This window comes from Taurulus bubalis (assembly GCF_910589615.1).
Source record: "Taurulus bubalis genome assembly, chromosome: 19".
Classification (NCBI taxonomy): Eukaryota; Metazoa; Chordata; class Actinopteri; order Perciformes; family Cottidae; genus Taurulus; species Taurulus bubalis.
In genome coordinates, this window is record NC_136607.1 from 18,339,423 (window position 1) to 18,364,721 (window position 25,299).

Here is a 25,299-nt window from a genome sequence, read left to right on the forward strand (position 1 = left end):
TGTGTGAGAAACGCCTGGACAGTGTGTTGTTAACGTGTGTGTTCGGAGAGGGGAGGTGGGGAGGTCCCGATACACGAGATTAGTTTAAGGCTTACAATATTTCATTTAATCCTTCCTTGTCATTTTCTCGTATTAGTTAATGATGTATCCTATAAAAGTAGTACTGTAAAAGACTCATGCTACAGAATTGTCTTTTGTTCCCTGGATCCCACTTGGCCTGAATAGTCCACTCCTCCTGGACAGATCCCTCTCTATCGCATCAAGAGTTCATGCTAAAACCCAGAGCTATCCCTTTCATTCCTCAAATACAAACCCTCCATTCACTTCCTCTCCTCCCGCCCTCCTCTCTGTGTCCAGTCCAGAGATCATGGTGGGTCAAGCCGAGGGTCCTTTAACAGCACAGCTCCACTCTGACCCTTATTTGGGGCCGAGTAACCCTCCGCTGCCCTCCTTGGTGCTGCCGCTGCGACCCCAGCACCCCGCGGCTATGCTCATGCTCCTCTGGGTCGCCGCCCCGACCACCCGGTCCCGCTCCACCTCGCACTGGCTCTGGGTTCGCTCGGTCCGGCCCGGCTGGCTGGGGGAGGTCGCCCCCGCCCCTCCGGGCTGCTGAGAGGAGATGGTGCGAAAGATGTGATTGCGCTTGCGGAGGAATTCTCCTCCGGCGGCTGCGCCGAGCGCGAAGCTGCCCTTGCGGAGGACCATGCGGGTGCTGGCGGACTTGGCGGGGCGAGACCTCTGGTTGTACTCCAGCTGGGACAGGTGGGCAGCGTAGCCGTCCGCGATGAACTGGAGGGGACGTCAAGTCAATCAGATAATGTTTACTAACCTGGGACTGCTCGCAGTGACCGAGCTCAAACACATCATTTATAAAACCTTTTCTCAGCCCACAAAATAGGACTTTTAATCAAGAACAGTAGCTTGATTTACAGCTATAGTTACTTTCCCCCCTCCAAGATGTTACATTAATTACACATAAGCTTATAAAATAGTAATATTTCTCATTTAAACTTCTCAGCTGGTTTCATTTAAAACAACAGTTTGAGCTACAATTATCTAATATTACACAGAAAAGGCAAAAAGTCAAATTAAAACAGTCCAAAAGTTTCTTTCTGTTAATTATATAAAGTATAAAGTAGTTGAAGTAGGTCTAACGTCGATGCTTCAGTGTTAACTATCTGATGATGTCATCTCTAATCAACACTCACAGGATAATGCAGGACTTTTTTTTACATTGTTGAACATTTTAAAAGATTACAAAATTGGTCTAACTTTATTAAGATGAACCACTGTTATGATCGATGGACTGAACTAAACACTGCGGTGCTTTGACTGTTAGATTCAAAGTGTAATCTATATCTAATATATCTACATCTCTATCTAATCTATACCTTTGCTCTCAGGATTTGTTCCGTACCTGACACTGGTGCTGCAGCTTCTTCGTGGGCCTTCCCACGATGTAGATGTGTGAGGGAGGCAGGCCGATGGACGAGTACACAGAGATGTCCTTGGTGGAGCCGTAGGCGGCGAAGATCCTCATCTGGGCCTTATCAAAAAGGGAGGTCGGACGTTAGAGACGTCGGGGATTTTTAATCGGAAAGCGCTCGCCTCAAACTCACATACTCACCTCGTTAATGAGGCTTTTGAGGAAGTTGGCCTTGTGCCGGAGCGGGTCGTGAACCAGCCCGTCGCAGAAGGACACGATGCCGTGAGGGAAGTTATGCTGAGAGAGCCAGGCCACCACGCGCTGCTTCTGCATGTCGGGACGGCCCGTTACGTATACTATCAAGTAGCCCAAGTCCTGCCAGTATCTGCAAAAAAACAACACCAATGTCAATGGAGTGCAGCGTGATGTCCAATACTGAAGGAAACTCTTCTAAATGCTCCAGTGTGTTCACCCGCTGGTCTGGGGCTGAACAGGTCGTGAACTGTGTGTTTTTAGAGCTGTTTCACTAAAAACAGCTGCCCGCTGCGGCTGAAAACGAACCCACGAGTGTTGAGACTGAACCGAAACAGTAAAATGAGCTGGAAGTCGCTCTAAAGCTGCGTAGAGCTGAAGAGAACTGCAGAGTTGGGGATCCATGATCACTATGAGCAACACCGCTTACCGAATAAATACTAATTTAATCCATTTTTCTGTAAAGTCACTGGAAGTTAACTGCGATTGCTTCATTTTGAAACAAATACAAATATGAACAATGCATGGAGCATCCTTTTTAAAGGTTTAGCTGTAAAAAAAGACCAAACAATGAGGACATTTTACAGTTGACAGTATAATAAATGCCCCTCGAAAACGTATCTACGTATTAATGCAGAATAAATGTGTACGATCCCTACCTCACCACATCCACAGCTCCGGCTCGAACCTTTGGGTCGCTGCCCATTATCGACACGCTGGCAGCAAACGAGCCGTCAATACTGAAGACGACAAACTCTGTTCCTCGCGGCACGACAGAGAGATAGCTGTCTGCCACCGTGTGGTCGCCCCTGAGATGGGAAGATGGACGTTTTTATGAAAGGAGGATGAAAGTACTTTCTTTTTTTTTTTTACATTAAATAAAAATGACTTTGCATACCTGACCACCATTTTGACAGGATAGACCCCGATACCCAGCTTTTTGCCCTCAGGGAGCAGATAAGAGACTCGCCCGCTGCTGTTGGTGAGCTCCGTGTTGAAGAACACCCACTCTCCAGAGGGAGGCTGCGTCATGATGTGGATGTCCACCTACAGGAAAGAAAGAAAGAAATAATCCTTTATTAGTCCCACAGTGGGGAAATCTAGTCTCTGCATTTGACCACTCCTTAGTATTTTTAACCAAATTAGCTCGATAGACCTCAGGGCCTTAACAACAGCCCACATATAAGACACCTTTTTGGAAAGAATCGGAATCAGCAACAAAAATCATATAAAACAAAACATTGGCATGTTAGGAAGGAGTTTCAGTCAAAAAACTGTGTCGTTCGGTTAAAAAAATGGAAAGATTACTTATTTTATGGCAAAACATTAGCCGATTTGGGCATGCTGGGTACCGAACTGTTCATCAGCTTCCGCACTTGCTGTATGTAGTTTTAGAAATGTGGGCGGACCAGGGAGGAAAACGTGCGCCAGAAAAAGACTTTGCAGGTACCAATTGGGGGTTTATAAGGATTCCTTTGTTAGACTCCAACGAGCGCGAAGGGTTACGGAGATGTGTATTGGAGTGTGACTTATTAACTAGCTTTAGTGAAACGTTACGCCGTTTACGTAATTAATTCAATTTAACGGTTATGTCGCACAAGGGTTACGGTATTGTAGCAATTTAAATGTGGTTGCAGGACGAAGACTCATCCCTATGGGTTACAGATGCCCAAATACACCATTTCAACACCATTTGACCTCAAGGACACAATTATGATTCCGTTGATGCCGTACGTACTTTCTCTCCGGTGAGGGTGACCATGTCCAGGGGTCCGTACATGAAACGTCCCGTCACCATCTGGGCTCCGTCCTCCGTGAACACGCCGTCGTTCACTCGGTGGTTCGCCGTCACGTTCTGAAACACAGACGAAGACGAAACAGGCCGTCAGAAGACGAACCGCCTCCTCCTTTGTGTTGTTCCGGTTAACGTTCACTCTGATTAGTTCAAAGGTGGCATCTCCACTCGCTTCTACAGTTTCGGTTTGATTCGTTCTCTTTTCTTCTCGCCTCCTATGTAGCCGCCAAAATCCAAATTGATCAAAACTGACAGGAAAAGCCGACGCTACGCTATGATTGGCCAGTCGGAGTTTAAGGCACGGGACTTAATAAAGCCAGTGAAGTAAAAAGCACAATGTTTCCCCCTGAGTGGAAGAGGAGTATAAATACAGTACTCTGAAGACTGGAGACACTACTTCTTTAGATAATGCAGCAAAAGGTTTGTCCTTGAAGTAAAGATGGAAGTAAAACATAATTTATAACGATGGAGTGAGATATAACAGCTGGTGAGGCAACAGGTCTTACCCTGATTTTAACATGAGTCCTCTTGCGGAGCCACTTCTCTCGAGGTTTGGACGGAGTGAATTCCGAGACTTCTTTACCGTCCAGCTCCAAAATACTGGAGTTCTCATGTCTCATCACCTGGGGAAGATTATTCATTGTTGTTAAAAAAAATTGTCGTCCTGATCGTCATACAGCTTCTGCTCTATTCAGCACTCGAGAGTTCAGCCAAAGCGAATATGATGCTGCAGCATTCTGCAAAGTAGTTCAAGTTTTAGACTGAGCTAAATAAAGTCAGCACTTTCCCTGCTTGCTTTCTTGACATCTTCATCTGCATATTCTGGTTCATGACAGCAATGAAAAACATGCAAATACTTTAAAAACAACAAAAAGCATTTAAATGACTGTTGTATTTATTTTGTGCTAATTAGCATTAAACATAGTTTAGCTGAGGCTGATGGGGAAGTATCTGTGATAGAAAATATGCCCCACTATATATTGAATAATAGTGCTACATGAAAAGTCCAAAAATCCCCAAAGTGAGAGGGACATGAACCAAAGTTAATGGCAATCGGTCCAATAGTTATTAGCCGAGCTATTTTATTAAAAAACACAAGTGTCAACCTGCTGGTGGCGCCAGAGGTGGCAAGCCATACAATAGTTGTTGAGATATTTTAGTCTGGACCAAAGTGGTGGATCCCCGTAGAGGAAAATACACTTTCTTTTCGAAGATGAAATAATGGCAGAAATAACCTGTCTGAGTAAGAAGGAGACGACGTCTGTCGACTCCCAGTAGGAGGCGTGGAAGAGATGCGGCAGAGCCACCGTGGGAAACGCCGTCAGGGCGTCAGGGCAGTACAGCGCGTAGTCCATCCTCTTGCTGCCCCACCACCGAGAAGCAACTGCAGCCGCGAGGGAACAGAGAGAGACGGAGTTTAGGAATCAGTGCATCCGGTACATCGATCTCTGTTCGTGGTGCGCACCAGTCCACGTCTACATTCTGCCCATGCAGAGGGGAACGCTTGTTATCATGAACTGGAGGAAGTTGGAGGATTCCAAGGGTTTCACTAGGAGACACTAGACTCCAAACTGTGAAGGGAAACGCACAGTGAAGAGTCGTAGAGAGGTTTCAAACGCACACTCGCAAGAAAACAGCAGCTCAGACTCTGTGAGAACCTTGTCACCGTTTATATATCTTGGTGGTTTTGCAAAAGAGAACATAGAAGTGGTTCTCGTGAAACTGAGCTTGAGAGAAAAATTGCGGGTATCGTTTTGGCGTTTTTGGGAAACAGGACTACTGAGGAGAACTATCTGAGAGAGGAAGACACCAGAGGAGGAAGGGAAGAGGATGGAGTTCAGCATCCTTCCCTCGCGGCCTCTCACTGCAGCTCCCAGGGTACCTTTCTCTATGTTCTTCAGCAGCCCGGGCGACGGGGGGGCCGAGCTGAAGTCTGCGATGTCAGAGGTGACATCGGTGAGATCGGAGGTCGCGTCAGATCTAACGTCCGAGCCCCGCTCAGACTCCACGCCGTTGGGTTTGGGGAACACCTGATGGATTGTCTTTCGTGAGCGCAGGGACAAGCTCCGAGAGGCAAATCTATTGTAGGGAAGAGCCAGCTTGCACAGCAGGCTGGGCCTTTTAGTGAGGCCGGCTTCACGTTTTTGGAGGGAGGAAACGAGAACGTCAGCATGCAAACTGTCAGCTCGTGGAGCCAAAACTTGAGGTCAGAGGTCAACTCACTCGTGGCGATGTTGGAGGCGGTGTAAGAGTCAGCTAAGCCCGACACCTGGCTGGCTAGGCTGGCCTCGCTGGACCTGCGGTTGTAGCGGAGGTGAGGGACCCCCGGTGAGGTGGGCGATGGGAACTGGCCGTCCACAAACATGTGTGAGTGAAGAGAATCCGCTGCAGAGGAAGAAGAGAGGAGTTATGAGTCATTTTAAATACAATTTGGTCCTTATTTCCATGAAATGTTTTCTGTTTAAAATAATAACTGTTTTTTAAAATGCACCTTTCAAAAATAAAGTTACAAAGCAAGTTTTTAACAACGTATGAAAACTTTGCAAACACACATCTTTCTTGTCAAGGTCGTGAGCCCCTAAAAAAAAAAACTGGAATTGTGATTGCGGCCTATTAATCACCACCTTTATCATAAAGACACACTCCTGAGTCTAAAGCTGGTGAGCAGCCACTTTGCTAATGTAATGAGGTCAAACTCTTTTATGAGAGCGGTTAACAGCAAAGTATTTGGCAGAAGCTACAACAAAGTCTGACAGAAGCACCAGACAATCAGGCTGTAAACAAGTCAACAGTTTATTTGGAAGTAAAAACCGAACGCAAGAGCATCTGAATTGTCACCAATTATCCGTAACGGCACAGGAAAATTGGGTTTGCACTAAAGTACATTCGGTTCATTGTCAGATGTTTAAACTGAAAAAATGGGAATCATTTCACAGCCGGCCTTTGTTTTCTCTTTTTAATAAGTTTGGCTAACGTGACGATTTGTTTGAACTAAACTGGGTTACATAGCTTAGCATAAAAAAAAGGGAAACAAGGCAACAAAATCCACCTATCGGCAACTTTAAAGCTCATTAATTAATATTGTTTATCTTGTTTGTTTAATGGAATACAGACTTACGTCCACGGACTTCCTGGAGCCAATAGCTCTAGCTATTTCTTTAACTGGGTAAGAACAGTCTTTATAAAACGGATACAAATAATGGTTAAAACCAGAATAATTTATTCTGAATAATGAATTGTAATAAAGCCGAAAATCAAGGGATAAAAGAGACGAAGTAAGCAACAGTTAAAAGACACGCACTGTCTGTGTGGAGCTGCCAGTTGAGGACCGGCACGGGGATGGAGGTCTCGTTGACGGTGCTGTCCTGGTAGCGGTGGGAAATGGCACCAACAGACTCCATCAGCAGCTGGGGGTTACTCTGCACGGTCTCAACTAGGAGGCCAGGTAAAGAGAGGACGAAAGAAAGAGACACAAAAGACTCACCTACGTGTAGAAACGGTAAAGCAGTGAAATGCCTCGTGTATGGAGGCACCCGAGACTCACCCAAGAGTGCCGAGTGGCCGTCGCCCAGCGGGAAGCGCTGGTAACGAGGAACACTGAAGGGAGGCAGCAGGTGGAACCGCTTGTCCAGGAGAGGCTCGAGGCGGGAGGCCGACGGGTCGGCTGGATGAAACAGGTTGTAAACCTGCTGACAGGCCGGACGCAGAGCGGACACTGGAGAGGGGGAGGGAACACGACGAGAGCTGAAGAAGAGGAAACTGTGGGCTGATGCATGGAACGAGTTATCAGGAGGAAACTAACCAGGTGAGAAATTAAACCACTGGAGGTGAGCAAGATTTTCCGCTGCTGTTGACTCAGTATTCAAAGGATGAGGTTCAACTTGTTTTGCAGAAGATCATTATTTCACTCTCATATCTGTACGTTAAATATGAAATAACAGCCAAAAGCCGTTAGCTTAGCATAAAGACAGGAAACCAGCAGCTCAAACTCTCACTAAGAAAAAAATAAGTTCCAGCTTTAAACCTCTGTGAAATCATAACTTCTAGTAAGAATATTATAACTTCATTTGATAACTTTTGATGCCATAATAACCTGCAGCTTCACATTACTTTTGTTTTGTTGTGTTTTTTCGTTGGTAGTCATTTTGTATGTGACAAAGAATCAAAACCGTGAGAAAACTAAGAAACAAAAAGCAGCTACAATCATATTTGGATGTAAATTAGTCCAGATGTTGACCCGCCAGCTGCAGGTCAGTAACCTCTCTCCTCTAAACCCCAAAGGACACACAATACAGTCAGATTCGTAGCCACAACTTTGAGATCAGAAACATGACCGTTGACCCTTGACACCTGCCAGGAGACGAGTATCTCACACAGGAAAAGAAGTTGCACATAACCACATCCTGCTCATCTGGCAGATGGAGAGATATTGGACACATGAGGAACACCGTCAGCAGCACAGCAAGAGGAGCAAACCTTCCTCACCATCTAACGAGGGCACCACCGTCTTCCTCAGCGCCAGCACCAGCCCCAGAGGAGAGCCGAACATGAAGAAGTCCGTCACCTCAAAGTCAAACTTCCCCAGAGAGCCTCCCTCGAGCATCGTGCTGCCGCTGGAGCGCCGCGACCCGGGCTCCCCGTGGAGCACGCTGGAGTGAAGGCTGAACACATTCAAACACAAGAAGCAAAAAGGAAAATATAATAATTGACGACTTAGTTTTCATTACTGCAACAAAATTAAAAGGAAACGTCGACAAGAACTTTGACGAAACGCCTTAAATTGATTTGTTGATGTTTTTTGGGACAATTTATGAACTAAATTCCTCTACAATCCTCTGAGAATTAGACAAAATGTCAAGAAGAAACATATTTTTAATTAATCACAGACAATATCAACCATCAAATTCCCCCCAGTTACGTGGTTTAATGGTGTGATGGTTCAGCCTATGACGGGGGTCCAATGGTTCAGCTGTATCTTTGAACATACAATAAAAATACTTATGTAGATGTCACTTTAAGGTGACTTTCAGCTGCATCTTCCTGTACAGTACATTGCAATGTGTTTGATGAGTAGTGTGAATGTGTGTTTCTATTGTCAACAAGTTAACTGAGTGGATAGAAAAGCCCACTGGGATCTTAATAAACACTAAACTTTGTGTTGCTATTAAAAAGGAATGAGTTCACAGTTCAAGCATCTTAATCTTCCTCTTCTTGCAAAATAAATATCAGTACTTTGTCTGATATTTGAGCTTCTCCTCTGAAGCTAACCTCAGATAGTGGAAGGGACTTTAGTGGACAGGTGGATGAATGCAGCCGCTGAATGAGCTGTGATAATGATGATGATCATGCTTGGCGAGCCTCAAACAGCTTAGAAGACATACAAATTACCCCAAAACTAGACTAAAAGGTCTTGTGGTTGTTGTTTTTTTACACTCAAACTAATATAAATGTCTGTGGGAGAGTTTGCGTGGCCTCACCTGGACAGGAAGGCCTGGTGATGTTTGATGGTGTCCAGCTCGTATGTGGAGGAGTCGCTGCGCTTGCGTGGAAGTTGTCTCTTGGGGTCGTCGGGCCCCGAGCTGCGGGGGATGTCGATGTTGCTGCGGCTGAGATGCCGGCTTCCTTCCAGGGACGGCGAGGAAGGAGAGACGCTGTTTATGATGATACCCGGCGAGAGAAGGTCTGTGTCCTGGGAGACGGAGGCGGAAAGATCTCAACGACTCTCGACTGGTTTGCCGTGAAATGTGGAATCAGAATGGTCAGGGAGTTGAGACCGTTACCTGCACGCTGATGGCGCTGCCCCGTCTGCTGCTGTTTTGGCTTTCTGACACCGTCACCGAGCTGCTGCACAGAGCATCGAACCCCAGGATTCCTCCGACACAGTCCCCAATGACACACACCTGCGTTACGGGGACGCAAACACACGTGAACACACGTGAATCTGCTTCATCTGGACACGAATGAGCAAACCTAAGACGGTATGAACCTCCAGGTTTACACACTGACCTGGCCGTTAAAAGACGCTCCCTCCGGAGACTTGACGAAGTCGCTGTACACCTGATTGGCTCGTAAAATGACTGTCGCGACGGCGTCTTGGTACTGCGGCGCGGAGGTAGCCAAAAGAGGCAGAGCCGCCAGAGGGATGTGGTCCTGGCTGCTGGACAGGCAGCCCTCGTCGTAGCTGTAGGGGCTGAGACTGCAGAGCAGAGAGGGGGAGGCGTTGTTATCTGTCCTCGTGTGTCTGTGTTTGATATCTGTGCACAGCAGGTTGTTTAAATGCTGTTGAATACGAAAGAGTAACGACTCACTTGGAGACTAGTGAGAATGCATCGACACACACGGCGGGACAGGGCACCATCCGGATGGCGATGCGGCCCAACGCTGCCGGGTAATGAACCCCCATCACCGTCTCAAAGGCGCCACTCAGCGTGTTCAGGTCTCCCTGCTTGTTGTTCTGTTCACCTGCAAAAAAACAAAACACGTTGCATTGCTCAACAAACTGCAAGTACCGTTAAGACTCTCTTAACCCTTTGGGGGCGGGGCCCGCGTCGATGCGGGCAGGCAGGTGTTTAAGTTTTTAATAAAATTATATCATCACAATAATACGTCACAGAGATATGGTTTCAAATCTGGCGGATATGGTTTCCACTTCCGCGTCTGAGCATCTGTACATGGACGTGTCTTACGACTTGTGCAAAGCTTCAATGTGAGTCAGAAGATGCCAAGCAAAGAGTCCTGAGCAAAGCTATATTGGAGGGGACAGACGGTGCAGCTCCAGTGCCTGAAGGATTCGCTAACAAGGAGCTAGCCGGAGCTAACGGGCCAGATAGCTGGCTACAGCGTTACTGTGAGACTGAACGGTGAGTAATCAATTGTTGCCCCTATCACCGTTAACTTTCTTACAGTGAACTTAGTACGACTAGTCGTGTTGGACCTCCATTATGTGTTTGTAAAACCGTAAGTAACGTGTGTTTGTTGACGATAGCTCCGTAGCGTTAGCACGTCACTACATAGTGCCGTGTTGGATGTATCTTTCGTGTCTACGACTGAACGGTGCATACTCAATTGTTGCCTCTGTCACCGTTAACTTTCTTACAGTGAACTTAGTACGACCAGTAGTGTTGGACCTCCATTATGTGTTTGTAAGACCGTAACTAACGTGTGTTTGTTGACGATAGCGTAGCGTTAGCACGTCACTAGATAGCCCCGTTTTGGATGTCTCTTCCGTGTCTACGACTGAACGGTGCATACTCAACTGTTGTCCCGATCACCGTTAACTTTCTTACAGTGAACTTAGTACGACTAGTAGCGTTGTATCTCCGTTAATCGCTACTACAGTAGTATTTATGTCACGTTAGGTGCTGCTAACACGGCGCGAGCTAACGAGAGCTAACGGAGATAGTTGACTACAGCTATGAACGGTGGGTAATCAACTGTTGTCTCTATCACCGTTAACTTTATTTCAGTGAACTCATACTGACTTGTATTAATGTATTTTACAGAGTGGATTCAGAGCTGCGAGGGTCCAGAGGACAACATGCAGCTGCAACAGTCTCCCTGTTCGTCTGCCCGCTAACACATCACCATAGCAGGCCTCAAAGCCAGCCACAGCTCATCATCCCCACCATATAATAATACATTTGGTTTTTGACATTTATCTACATGTGTCTACCATTTTATTCATATATTCCACTGCTTTTGTGAACCTAAGACCTTTGGTAAACCAATTTCCATCACCAAAACCGCTAAACCACATGAGTAAAGTTATGTTTTCACAACAAATATGAAACATTTCCAAAATCAAGATTAAATTTTTCAGCTTTAGTCATATTTTCTCTTTACACTTGTGCCTTGGGACAATGGTGCCTCATTATATAGATAGCTGAGATTCTTCTGTAATTTTTGTATGTATGTATCATATGCAAGTGACTTTAAAAGGAGAAATTTAAAAATGATGTAAAATCACGAAAATGACCCCAGAGTGTTAATCAAAGGCAGTTTTTTTTTTGGTCTCCGCCAACTCCCGAGGGAAATATCCCTTCTTCCCAGAAAATAGCTGCTGCTGGAAAACAACGCTGTGAAATCTGTGATTGAAGCGATATAGTAAAGTGTTCACCGGCAAACCAAAACAATGAGCTGAAAGATGCTTTAACGCTTTAAAGCCGAAGAAAACTGCAAATTCAGGGTGATAATTCTTCGCAGGTTCGATGCCGGGGGAGTTGGAATTTAGAATCGATGTGAGCAAGTGGGTCTTTTATAGTAAAGTTGCAGGATTTTGTAGCAGCTTTACCCGAGCCAGTGTCCAGAATGTTGCCTCCGTGCAGCACCAGAACGAGGACGTGCGTTTTGGCCGACTGGAGACACTGCTGAGACGAACAATCCTGCAGGAAAGAGGAGAGAAGAGGGACAGGAAGGAAACAGTGTTAATAGGGAGGAAGGAGAGAGTGGATTAAAAGGGCAGAGGAGGAAAAGATGCAAAACAAATGTTTCTCTCTTTTAAATCATTGCGAACTGAAACTGGGTTTTTAACTGTTGGTCAGACTAAAGAAAGTAATCTGGAGATGTCCCTTAGCAATACAGGGTGAGGTAAGCAAACGGGCTATTTCTTGGTTGTGATCATTAACTTCCTCTGGCCAAGAAAGAGTGAGGAGGAGGAATGCAGCCTTTCCTGACTTTCATTTAGTTTTCTGTCGGATCGATTTCCTTTTTGCATTTCTACAAATCCCCACAGCCTTCGGGCCCGAAGTTAATGGTTCAAGTGGTCGGTCTCTGGGGAGATGAAACTCAGCTGATGGCTGCAGCAGAGAGCGGATCCCAATTTCACGACACTGGCAGGATGACTGAAAGCTAATTTAGGAGGAGGAGTGTTATCTGCAAGCTTTTTCATTAAGGGTGTTAGTGTGTGAGAGAGAGAGAGAGAGAGAGAGAGAGAGAGAGAGAGAGAGAGAGAGAGAAAGTGTGAGAGAGAGAGAGAGAGATGAATGAAATTAGAAAAAAGTTAAGAAACTGTACCTCCATCTGCCTCTCCTCATTACTCATCACAGCGTACTCCCCGCCCGACTCCTGATACATAATTTCTGTGAAAACATGAATTAATTTAGAGAAGAAAGGATGATTTATTTGATCCTATTCCTCAGTACAGGCTTGAATGCGAGCATACAGCTGGCTTGTTCACTCGCCTTGTGCTTCGTCCACCTCCATCGTTTCCATCTTGTCCATCAGATCGTTGGAGCTCCACTTGGTGATCTCCTTGGAAAACATCTCCTCGTTGTCGGAAAAGTCCTCTGCGAAGAAACGAAGGTAATACAATTCATATACGGCACTCCTCCTCCGCAGGTCAGAACAATCATATATCTCATAACACAGACCAGAGTCAATATGAACCTGCAATAAAAAAATGTGGAAAAATGTATTCCTTGTTTTGTTGTTGTTTTTAAATCTGATTTATAGATACAATTACTTGGCTTTCTTTCTGGCAGCTATGTTGAAGGGCAAGACCGTTATTGTTTTTACAATTTCCCCTCTAACTAATAATTTACATTTGTAAAGTCTTGCATATACTCGACTGATCGTCAAATGTTGTCCTTTCCCCCCCCTTTGTTTAAGCTTTATAGAAAATCTAGTAAAAAACAACAGAAAACATGCTACTATGGCTTTGCTGTTGTTTTCGATAAAACAGGCGGGACAGTAGTAGACAGAAAGACACAGCTTGTCAATATAACTTTAGGTCCAGGACAGAGAGAAGGGAGGCGACGAGGAGGACGCAGGCTGCAAACAGCTGCTGTGTGCGCAGAGAACAGCTGTTTCTACACAGCCTCCCCCAGCTGACTTCAGAGAATCGTTCATGAATTCAAAATATATCTCGCCTCCGATAGTGAGGCGCTCTCATGCGAGGGCTCCGATTATCTGATTTTGAAATGTTGTTAATTATGAATTATCTAGCATCAAGCTCCGTAGATCCAAGATTAGACTATTTGGGGGTCAACCCTATTCACCTCTATTCTGATACTTCCTCTATTTATTGTTCTTTAGGAAAATAAAAGTAAATTACGGGGCTCCATGAGAACATAAAGCAAACACAGGAGGGTTGAGAATGTAAACCTTGAGGTGCTGCATAGATAATAGAACTGAGGCATTACTGAAATGTAATTTATAGCTCTGTGACACAAAAAGTGCATGTTTAAAATACAGAATAAAGCCGCTGGCTGACGTGCTGCTTCACGCAGAGAGCGATGATTTTACCGTGAGCGTCGAAGAACTCGTCGTCTGTGCTGTCCTCCGAGTCTCGGGCGATGCTCTGCATCCTCCACTCCGAGATGCTCTGGTGAGAGGGACTCCCTGTGAGCACACGCAACAAAACACAGCAGGAGGCCGGGACGTCAAAGGGGTAGTTTGCATGGTGGCTACGCTCTCGTCAAAGACACCAGGCTCCTTTGACAAAAGCAGGGATTTTACCTCACGGGAGTTGCTGGTCTATCGGTTTGTCTGTTTGTGTTGTTGTTGTGTGACTTTGGTGTTTTACAGCAGTGGTTCTCAAATGGGGGTTTGAGATTAAATGAGATTTAAAAAAATATATATTTAAAATGAGCATCCGTTAAAAAATCCTTTACAAATTGTTATTTAATAAATATTCAGTGTAAGTTCATGAACTGACTTGTATATATTCCATATTAAATCAGACACTGATGCCACAGCGCTGTGTGTTACATACTTTTTCAACCAAAAATGCTTTGCCTTGGTCAGGGGGTCCTCGGGAAAAAGCTTGAGAACCACTGTTTTAAAGAGTCAGTTTAGATTCAAACTACAACACGAACAAACCGAGCAGCAGAAACTCCTCAAATCTGTGCGGAAAAACAACTGCTTTGTCAAAGGAGTCCGGTGTCTTTGAAGAGAGCGAAGATACCGGCTTTAGTTCCCCGTCATAAAGGCGTCTGACATGAAGGTTTTCAATACATGTGTAAATATGATTTGAAAGATGTTTGTAAGTTTATTGTACAAAAAGCTAAAAAGAAGATGTATTTCTATTGTAGGAGTTCAATTATTGAACAACGCTAAAATTATTTATAAAACAATTTTTGAGGGTTACAAGTGTGAATGAAATGTATGTATATGGATATATATATGCATATATTTATTTTATTTTATGTTTTCTTTATTTCAAATTAATTATCTGATTTAATTGATAATAATAATTTAGGATAGGAATATATAAGCATTTTTGCTTCTACCTATACCTTTTCAGTCTTTCTGTTTTGTACATTATATAGAATATTGTATTGTATTGTAATGATTGAATAAATAAAACACCCGAAAAGCCCAAAGCGGTCCTCACCGCCTCTCTTGGACGACCGGTTGGAGGATCTGGAGGACGTGGACCACTGCTTGGTGAGCTCCCCTCGCGTCTCCAGCGAGTCTCCCAGCTTTCCTCCTCCGCCTCCTTCCGCCTCAGCAGCCGATCCCAGGGCCTCGGATCCCGGTCCCTGGTCCTGGCCGGCGGAGGAGCCGCTGGTCTCGGTTCCCCCGTACTGGGCCATTTTCTTGGCCAAAGCCACCTGGGTCTCCAGCTCCAGCTGCCGGATGTCCTCGATGGTCAGGCCGTACCACTCGTCCTGCCAGCACCACGCCTGCCGGTGGGCTCGAACCATCACTTTACGCAGGCCTGCGAAGCACAGCAACGAGGATTTATTGGCATTCCAGCGAGGAAAAAAATCATATTTCCGTGACATAAATCAATTTAAGTGGGTTAACCTTAAGAATATATAGTTATGGCTGGCAAGAACAGAATGTCTTGTCAGAGTTTCACAGTTAAAAATGTCAGGTAAAGGTCCCGAGCAAAGGTGTCGGTTCAGTTTCAGACAAGAAGAGACGCGCAAACGTCTGGGCTCCTCAACCAGACAAACAAAATAACTTCAAAGATTAATGAATCAGAAATGTGGCCCAGACTTCTGTTCTGTAATTGCACCAACGCAGATGAATAGTAAGAGGAATAGTAAGAGGAATAGTGAAAAGGAATAGTGAAAAGGAATAGTAAGAGGAATAGTGAGAGGAATAGTGAAAAGGAATAGTGAGAAGAATAGTGAAAAGGAATAGTGAGAGGAATAGTGAGAGGAATAATAAGAGGAATAGTGAGAGGAATAGTGAGAGGAACAGTGAAAAGGAATAATAAGAGGAATAGTGAGAGGAATAGTAAGAGTGAAAAGGAATAGTGAGAGGAATAGTGAAAAAGAATAGTGAGAGGGATAATAAGAGGAATAGTGAGAGGAATAAGAGGAATAGTGAAAAGGAATAGTGAGAGAAATAGTGAGAGGAATAATAAGAGGAATAGTGAGAGGAATAGTGAGAGGAATAGTGAGAGGAATAGTAAGAGTGAAAAGGAATAGTGAGAGGAATAGTTAAAAAGAATAGTGAGAGGAATAAGAGGAATAGTGAAAAGGAATAGTGAGAGGAATAGTTAAAAAGAATAGTGAGAGGAATAGTGAGAGGAATAAGAGGAATAGTGAAAAGGAATAGTGAGAGGAATAGTGAGAGGACAGGTAAACTAAATACCAAAGAGACCTTATAGAGGAAGTCTGGCTCCGTGAGATAACGCAGCAGACTGGATTAATTTCCTGCCGATGTTTCTGTTTCCCTGCTGTGATTTAGGACTGTTTACACTCTGCGGCCCTGCGCTCGCTTCCTCACAGCGTTTACTTCCAGGCTAATGAAGCAGCAGCTGCTCCGTCTTCATGGGCTTCTCGCTCTGCGGTCGACCCGACACATCTTCAACCACACAATGTGCCACCGCCACCTCCACACACACGCTTCAACAGAGCTTATCCTTCTTCATAATATCAGCTCTACTCACCTAATTATCACATACGAGTTCTAACATATTGTCTTTGTTATGAATTGGGTTCTGCCTGGTTTCAAAAGCAGCTGGTGCTTATTGGGTTCAGTTGAAATAAAATCTTCTTTCAACTGTTCGGTCTCGTTGAGAGGATACCGGGATTTCTCCAGTCTTTTTGTTTTTATATTTTTAGATATAAATAGTATTTTGTTAAATCAGGTAATGTCATTGAGGTTGTCAAGATTACTAAATCTGTTTGTCAGAGTAATTGTTTACTCTCATTTAAAGTGATACTCAGTACCGGTGGTGGAAGAAGTATTCAAAAGTATACTTGTATCTTTTTATGGTTATAAAATATATATGGTTATATTTTGTTAGTAATTCCAAAGTTTTCAAGATTGTCATTTTCAATTTACTTTTGTATTATTTTCTTTAAAAAACACAGAAAAACACAAGAGGGAAATATTTTCCAACTGCAGACAAATCAAAAGAAAGAAAAACATTACAACATAAAATTCCTTTTATTTATTTTTGCTTTTTAGGATTATTTAAATGTTTTCAAGCATATGTTTTATTACTTTTAGTTTTCTAGGTTTTACTCCCTGACTTTTCAAGGTTATTTCCAACTTTTCAGAATTTCTCTCCACTTTTCAGATTATATTTTCCCCCATATGTGCATTGTCTTTTTTTTACTCTCAATACTATTATTTCCTGACTTAAAATTTGTATCCTTGACTTTTTAGAGTTATTACAGTTTTTCCATCACTGTATTATTTTTTAAATTATCCCCAAATCTCCATGCTTATCTTTAAACTTTCAAAATGAAATCAGACTTTTGCTGGATATATACTACTATATATACATTTTAGGGGTAACAGTCCGACTGGCCTCTTATATAGAGAGAAACGGAAAGAGGTGACTCGTTTTAAAGAGCGCAAACACTCTTGAACACTGATAATATAAATCGTTATATTCTGTAGATATTCTTCATTTCACCATTATTATGTCTATGAGTTATGTTCAGGTTGTGCGAGGTCAGTTTAACAAATACTGTCTGTGAGAAACGTCCTGTGAGCACGTTACAGCCTTGTGAGAAAAGATGAGGACTCGATTCTCCTCCTTCTAGACGGGTTAGAGACAATTAAATGTTAGATGTTCATGACGGAGAACCGTGTATTAAAGAGCCGAACTTCCGGCTGTTTGGGGTGTTTTTGGACGACTCCCTGCTATCAAGATTGCAGCGCTTGTTACTTTGTTTGTGATCAAGGAAAATAAATTCAGAGAACGAGAGAAGTTGTTCCCGGAGGCTACACCAGGCATCCAATAACTAGTACGCGCTAACAACACACACACACACACACACACCATGTGCCATACCTACCCACGTCGTGTATGAAGCGCTCGATCTTGGACTGCATGCCCCAGTATCTGAACTCCACTTTGCAGAGCTTGTAGGCGCACATGACGGGACATTCGCCCGGATCCTGGTTGATCTCCTCGATCCAGTCGTCCGACAGCGGGCCCCGTTTGGTTTTGACCGACTGATAGAGTTTCGGGTCTTCCTCCACCAGGTACTCGTGAGGGGTGATGTAGTCCTTCACGATGTCTATGGGGTCTGCGAAGGGCGGGGAAACAAATGAGCATTAAAACTGACGCAGATGTGAGCAGCAGGCGTGAGCAGCACAGATGTCACAGCACCGGTCTGAAAAGGTGTGTGAGAGTTTTATGTGTTGACTCCATGCGGTGAGTGTCTGCACCCCGGTGGATTTTAGGATTCAGAGGCTCAACACAAAGTCTGCCTCGTCCCGCCTCCCTCTACATCACCGTCTGCGTCTTCACTGCACACGCCGGCGAGAAGATTTGACTCCTGATGCTGCTCACAATTAAAATCGTTGAGTTGTCACAACAGCAGCGGCGGGCGTGACTTACCCACAGTCCGCTGCCTCTTTTCAGCAGAAGACATGTTGAAGACGTCCACTTGATTTCCAGTATCTGGTTTGTAATACGTCTCAATGTCAATCGAGAACTTCTCCACAAAGGGACAGGTATACCTGAGGAACAAAAAGAGAAACGTATATTTAGAAGCAGGGATGTGCCTTTCTGTTTTTATTATTCTATTTTATTCCATTTTTTTATTTAGTTTTTATCCCTCTGTTAGTTCTTGTCAGCGCTCGTTTGTTGTCCCCATAATTTCCTTTTGCTTTCTGTCAAATCATTAAAAAAAGTGTCTTGATGTGTCCGACATGTGTTAACAAGTTAACAAGTAACTTATTTTTTTATTTATTTTTTTATCTCCTGTGTATAATTTTGTATTTGTTACACGAGGCAATTTTACAGCTTGTATTTACTGTGGTTTATTATTATTATACATTTTTGTGATCAATTTGATCAAATGTATTGGTGAACAAAAAGAAGTAGAGATGTGTGTCCCTGAAGCAGCTTCCTCCATCACTTTGGCAGTTTATGGGGGAAAAAATAAATACTTGAAGGAATTCACCAAGCTGTGAAAATGTGGTCAATTAAATAATGAAGTCATCTGGAGGAGAGGATATAACAAATTGATTATTCAGTTGAAATCGTTCCAATTAAAGAAAAGGCCCCATCAGCAATATCAAGTGAGCCTTACTTTATCAATTTATGAATCTAGAAGTCATAAAATGAAAACCATCAACAAAGTTTTAGTACTAAGAAGTTCAGTCTTTCTATTTTAAAGTAAGGCCAGCTGCCTAAAATCACTTTATGTAATGTTTCACAAATGGTTTAGCCCAGGGACGATTTTAGTGTCTCTTTTTGTTGTGTGTGTGTGTGTGTGTGTGTGATGACTCATCGTCCTCCTTCCTCACCGGGTTCGTGTGTAGGGGTAGGCGTTCCAGGACTCCTCCTCCACGCGCAGGGCGGCTTGAGGCAGAATGGCACAGAACCAGGACGGGATGTGTTTGCCGATGTGGTAGACCTTGTGCGTGTACTGACCCGATCCTCCGGGGCCGTCCTCGTACGGCTTGTTCTCCAGGATCTCCACCCCGCTGCCCTCGCCACAGCTCTCCTCTCGGCTCTTTTTCTGCAACCGGGCGACAATACAGAGGGAGGATTCATCAAAAATTGTTTGTTATATTCTTTCACTGGCGGAGGTTTGGTTTCATCCCCAAAAATAAAGAAAAAAGAAAATGCTTGTACTTCAAATTACATTTAAAAATTCAAGCTTTGATGATTGAGTAAGACTTAAAAAACAAAACATTTAAATGGGTTTGTTTGGAAAGCAACGACTATTTTCTTTCTTCTTTTTTTTTATTAATATTGTATTTTTCAGAACCAGAATCATTATTGGCCAAGTATGTGTGCACACAAAAGAAATTTTACATCTTTCTAAAAAAAAAAAAAACTGAACAGATAAAGACCAATATGTACACAATCATTTTCACACAAATCGTGAACAAATAGGTCTAAATATAAACATCATCTAAATATATATATATATATATAAATATAAAGAAAGAAAAAAGCACCAATGACCAACAATAAAATGAGAAATAAGATGTCTATATACGAGTAAAGCGCTCTGTGAACTGATTGGATGGATGACATGTACATAATATACTCTATAAATATATAATATAAATATAATATACTCTGTAAAGACATAAAAGATGTCTATATACTGTATTTATATACAGTTCATACTGACAGCAGCAGATAATGAAAAACTAATTTAGCGAAAAACACTAAGATGACAATCTTTTATGAGAGCATTTTGGCATTAGAGGGTTGATGTGCAGATGAAGAGCAAAACAAGACCTTTGAAGTGTTCCATAACCGGAATGAATTGATGAATTGATTAAAGCGTGTGATTATCTGCTCAAACGTGAGCCGGCTAACGAGCACGGCAGCTAACGAGCACGGCAACGAGCACGGCAACGAGCACGGCAACGAGCACGGCAACGAGCACGGCAACGAGCACGCCGGCTAACGAGCATGGTGGCTAATGAGCACGCCGGCCAACGAGATGACTGAGGGAAGCTGGACGCCACAAAAGGAGTTTCTCCTCCTCTGCTCTCCATTTGCTTTGTAAACTTTGTGAGTAAAGCCAATGGCAGGCGGAGCAACACGCGGCCTACTGAAGATGAACAAAGCAACATTTCTATAATTTCTCACTCTGATTTAGAGGTCAAACTCTGCAAAAACTGAGCCAATGCTCGAAGCATCCAACCTCATCCAGCCCCGGCCTCCCTCCTTTCCGTCAGCTTTAAATTAAACCCCTGAGACCCTCACTGCCGTCTCTCATCCGACTCTCGTCCAGCCATGTGAAAGCGCTCACAGAGCTGGATGGATGAGGCAGCAGAGGCAAAGTGATGAGCTGGAAAGAAAGAGAGAGAAAAAAGCGCTGCCGCACAGAAAAAGTTGAAGAAACTGCTTTTCTTTTCATTATTTCAGTCACATCCTCTTTATTCCTCCTCAGCTCTCTTTGCCTCTTATTCATCTCTCCTCTCCTTCTGTGATAAATAATCCAAACTAACTGTTTTGATTTTTACACATGAGTTCAGGACTTAAAAGAATCTATTTTAGGAGGTACAATCAGAGTTTTCCTCCTCTGATAAAAGGCAGCAGATGTTTCAACCCGGCAGATCCTGTAACACTGAGCTGTGAATTAAGCCTGTTGCTTCACAGAGGGAGACGTGGATTACAGCCTCCGTTTATAAACACACGACATCTCCTTATGGCACCAACTGGGTCCACCATGGCTGGTAAATATATATTAGCCTCCTGCAGAATCTGATACGGCAGCCACATTTTTTTTTTTACCTTTAAGTTCATGGCGAAGCGATCAACTGGTGGTGAAATGAGGCGTCAATTAATCGATTAGTCCGTCTACAAATAATAAGAAAAGATCTCCTCAACCTTCTCCGTTTACAGCGGACAACATACGCTGCTTTTCTTTGAAAGTTAGATATTTTTGCCGGGAAATGTTATCATTTTGGGGGGTTTATAGCCATTATACAGTCAATTGATCAATTAATTAATTGTCAGGCCTTAAATATCTTTATTTGTTTTACCTTTATTGAACCAGATAAGTCAATCTGTTTACACATCAGCTGCATTTTTCGGTCATCCTTCTTTATGCAAGTCTGCAGCAGCACATTTCTTCTCATCAATAAGTTTGATTAGTGCTTCTTTGCTTTGTTTCATTAACATACAGATTGCCTGAGACCAGCCTGATATACAGTCATGTAAATCATAGCACTCGAATATGTCTTACAGGCTTCGACTGTTGAATTATTCCTCATATTTCTAACATAACCTTAGTTATATTTCAATACATCCACATTATGCAGCTTTTTATTGCAAACTGGTGCCCGAAAACATAAATGACCTAATGCACTGTAGTTTAAATCAACTAATTAAATCTTAAATCTTTGCTCGCACAGGCCGCCAAACTTCAATCTTACCGCTGAGGCAGAGAGATGACCGCACGGTTGATAAACTGTATTCTGCCGCCACGCCGATGATTGAAAAGCGGTTTCATTCCTTCCATTGTAATGCGCTGCGGGTCGAGTTATGGCACAACGCGAATACAAATCATCGCGATCATTATTAACAGCAAGAGTGGGGTGCTTGGGGTCAAGAATGAGAGCTCAGATTGAACACGGCGCCGCCTCTCCTGAAGACTTTAGGGAGGTGATATCAGTAATGAAGGTCAGAGGAGGCAAACAGCTGGAAAATTGCTGTAATCTAGCAGGTAATGTAATTTAGGTGAGGAGCTAAGGGCCTTAAATTACCCTCCTCATGTCTGCTGCAGTACAGGAGAGAGGATCTGACTGTACAGCATTTCTCCAGGGACTTTGAGGTTTATGAATCTTTAGGAAAGCAACTGCTATTACAGGTCTTCGTTGTGTAGATAGTATAATATATTATCTTGCATACAACCAAGACTGAGAAGCTAAAGCTAAAGATGCAGTCAGCAGTTTTAGTAAGACCTTCAATTCCCTCTGCGCTGCTTTATTAAAAAACAACTGTCACGTGCCAACAACAGAGGGTGCTGCGTCTGCTGCTGAGGTGTCTGTTTTCTGGTGTTTGGCTGTCATCAAAATCAGAGGAACACACACACAAACAAAAACACACTTGTTGAGGAATGAAAGAAGCCAGCAAGACTAAGCGTGTACAGCAGCTCTCTCAGGCCGGACTTGGAGCTAATTGCTAACGTTAGCATGCAAACATGATCACAATGACAAATAAATCAAAGAAACTAAAGGACATGAATGTCACAGATTTTTTTTACAGCAATCCTTCCAATAGTTTCACTTAAAAACATGAGTCAGCAACTTACGGATCCAAAGAGTGAAGCCAATGCGTCTTCAACCTGCATTCTCTCTCCTGACCACCAGGGGGTGACTCCTCTGGTTGTATAGAAGTCTATGCTTCATGTGTTAAAGCTGCATTCTCTCTCCTGACCACCAGGGGGCGACTCCTCTAGTTGTATAGAAGTCTATATAAACAACTCTACTTCTCTCTTGATGTATTCCCTCAGTAAACATTGTAAACATGAGTTTATGTCTCAATCTCTAGTTTCAAGTCTTCTTCAATACAGCATGATGTTCATTTAGTAAATTATGGTCATTTAGAGTCAAACAGACCATAAAGCAGAGTATGATTTGATAGGTCGTTATTTTGTCTTTGAACTTTAACCCTCGAAGAGCTGCAGCGTCTTTTACCGACAAATAGGCTAAACTGTACACACACTGTAATGCTACATGTACGTTCACAGCTATAACGTTACTTCACACACACACACACACACACACACACACACACCCTTAAAAAGGGGTTCACTATATATGATAAATCCATGGCGCTGTCCGTGGTGCTGAAGTAGCTCCCCACACGTCTCAGATAAGAACCGGAACTAAATATGCAGGTGAGGAAAGACTGAATATAAAGAAATAACTCGTGGCAACACTTAAGTTTAGAGGTCCGTGTTTTCTGAATAATCTCCCCAAACATTTACTCATACGTTTCCTGGAAATAAGTATGTAATTTGCTTCTAATTATAGGGGGAAAAGAGTGTTCAATAACAATTAATCAACTGTAATTCATTGTTCGGGAAAGCTCAAGAGTCCGGTGCACAGCAGGTCAGCTCAACATGCAAACATGTGACATTTGTCGAACATATGAAACATATAATTCAACATATATAAACAACAATATTATCAATAAGAAACTAATTAGTAATACATTTATTTATTTGGGTTTCAATTAAGCTGTTCTTTCCTTTAATTTGTATCATTTCTAGGAATCAATCATTCATTCTATTAAATTAAAAAGACCTTGAATGTAATACAAAGCAGTGATGAAAAGATTTATCCAGTTTGAAACAACCAACAACAGTTCAAGGGAAAGAAATGAGTGAAAAAAGAGCTTTGGCCAATATGCAGAAAGCTAAAAAGAAGGAAAGAACAGCGGAAAAAACGAGAAGAAGCAGTCGTAGAAAAACAGATCCGTGTACAATTTGAGAAGTGCGACGAGCTTTGTGCAGACACTCTGTGGAATTATAATGGTCTGGCTCTGCTGAGGGTCTCGGTTCTGAGCCGGCCCTGAATAATTTATGTGACACCGCAAGGTTAGCATAAACCAGGGGTACACAACTCCCCTCCTCAGGCGCGCGCGCACGCACACACACACACACACACACACACACACACACACACACACACACACACACACACACACACACACACACACACACACACACACACACACACACACACACACACACACACACACACACACACACACCGGAGCAACACAGGACCCTCATGCATCAAACGTTATCACCGGCTTCACACAACAAATACATTAGCCATTCTGCCATTTTTCAAATGCTGCGCTCGCCTTTCAAGTCATGCATCAAACCGTCGGTTCAGTGGTGAAAAAAACCAACAACAACAACAGAAGACGCCGTGAGAATCCACACACGGAGATGTGAAGTGGACAAAATGATGGAGAGAATAGTGTCGATACATTTTTTATAATTGAGCAATCAGCTTTTTTTGTGCTATTTTGTGAACTGTGGACGCAACGTTATCATGGTAACCCCATCACGTCAGTCCATCTCTCCATCTCTCTCTCGTTCCGCCCAAGTCACAAACAAATGATGCCATGCTGCAGATGATGTCACCAGTTGCCAGGGTAACCGGCACTCAGCTGTGACGCTGAGCGGGAGGCAGAGGAGAAGGGGTCTGGTAGAGTGTGTGTGTGTGTGTGTGCGTGTCTGGGTTTGGTTTCATATTCTTCATAAAGGTTTTAAAGTCCATCTATTATTTTGTCACGCTGATTCTTTGTACTATAATTGTATTTTATTTATCTATTCTGAACACACGACATCTATCGCATGTCCGATCGTCCAGGGAGAGGGACGCCTCTTCCTGGGGTATTTCAAAAGGAGAAAGGATTATAAAGAACTGCGTATTAATTATAGCTATTGTAGGTTAAAATATGTTATTAATTACTGCACATGCTCAGTGACAAAGTCTCAAAAACATGAAGCCAAACAACAAATGATTGTGGCTTAATTTCCAACAACAACAAACTGAATAATCCAAATGATTCAATCAAGTGATAATATGCACATAATAACAAACTCATTTCCTATATTCCTATAGTATTTTTTATTCACAAATACTTCTTTCTTCTCTTTGATTTATGGCTAAGAAGCAAATTTGAAGTTTGTTTGTTTTTAATTTTCTGCATTTATTTGCTGAACAAAATCCCTTCTTCCTCATCTTTCTTTCAGTGGGTGTTCTTTTGGGAGGTATACATATATATATATATATATATTTAACTTATGTGTGTGTGAGTGGGGATTTGCACAAAATTATTAGGAAGATACTTCCAGTTGTACCTGTACCTGTAACTGAGGGAAAGCCCACTCACCTGGATCATGTAGAGCTGAGCGATGCGGTACTCCTCCACGCTCATCGGCATGGGGATGCGATACTCCTTGATCAGCAT

At 43.2% G+C, this 25,299-nt stretch overlaps 1 protein-coding gene across 2 annotated transcripts; it reads right to left on the reverse strand.

Annotated features, from left to right (window-relative positions):
- Window positions 1-417: 417 nt before the first annotated feature.
- On the reverse strand, window positions 418-25,299 carry LOC306751187 (membrane-associated phosphatidylinositol transfer protein 2-like; the record flags this gene model as incomplete). Of its 2 annotated transcripts, XM_079234732.1 has the most annotated exons (26): window positions 418-789; window positions 1,418-1,546; window positions 1,628-1,811; window positions 2,338-2,487; window positions 2,577-2,725; window positions 3,417-3,533; window positions 3,980-4,096; window positions 4,709-4,857; window positions 5,356-5,607; window positions 5,697-5,858; window positions 6,775-6,906; window positions 7,018-7,188; window positions 7,959-8,134; window positions 8,951-9,162; window positions 9,254-9,373; window positions 9,480-9,669; window positions 9,782-9,935; window positions 11,764-11,854; window positions 12,486-12,550; window positions 12,653-12,757; window positions 13,716-13,811; window positions 14,806-15,132; window positions 17,681-17,914; window positions 18,229-18,350; window positions 19,143-19,357; window positions 25,222-25,299. In XM_079234732.1, the coding sequence occupies 26 exons, from the start codon at window positions 25,297-25,299 to the stop codon at window positions 418-420; spliced, it is 4,269 nt and encodes a 1,422-aa protein (XP_079090858.1). The 2 variants fall into 2 exon arrangements, with proteins under 2 accessions (XP_079090858.1, XP_079090859.1); XM_079234733.1 differs by lacking the exon at window positions 5,356-5,607.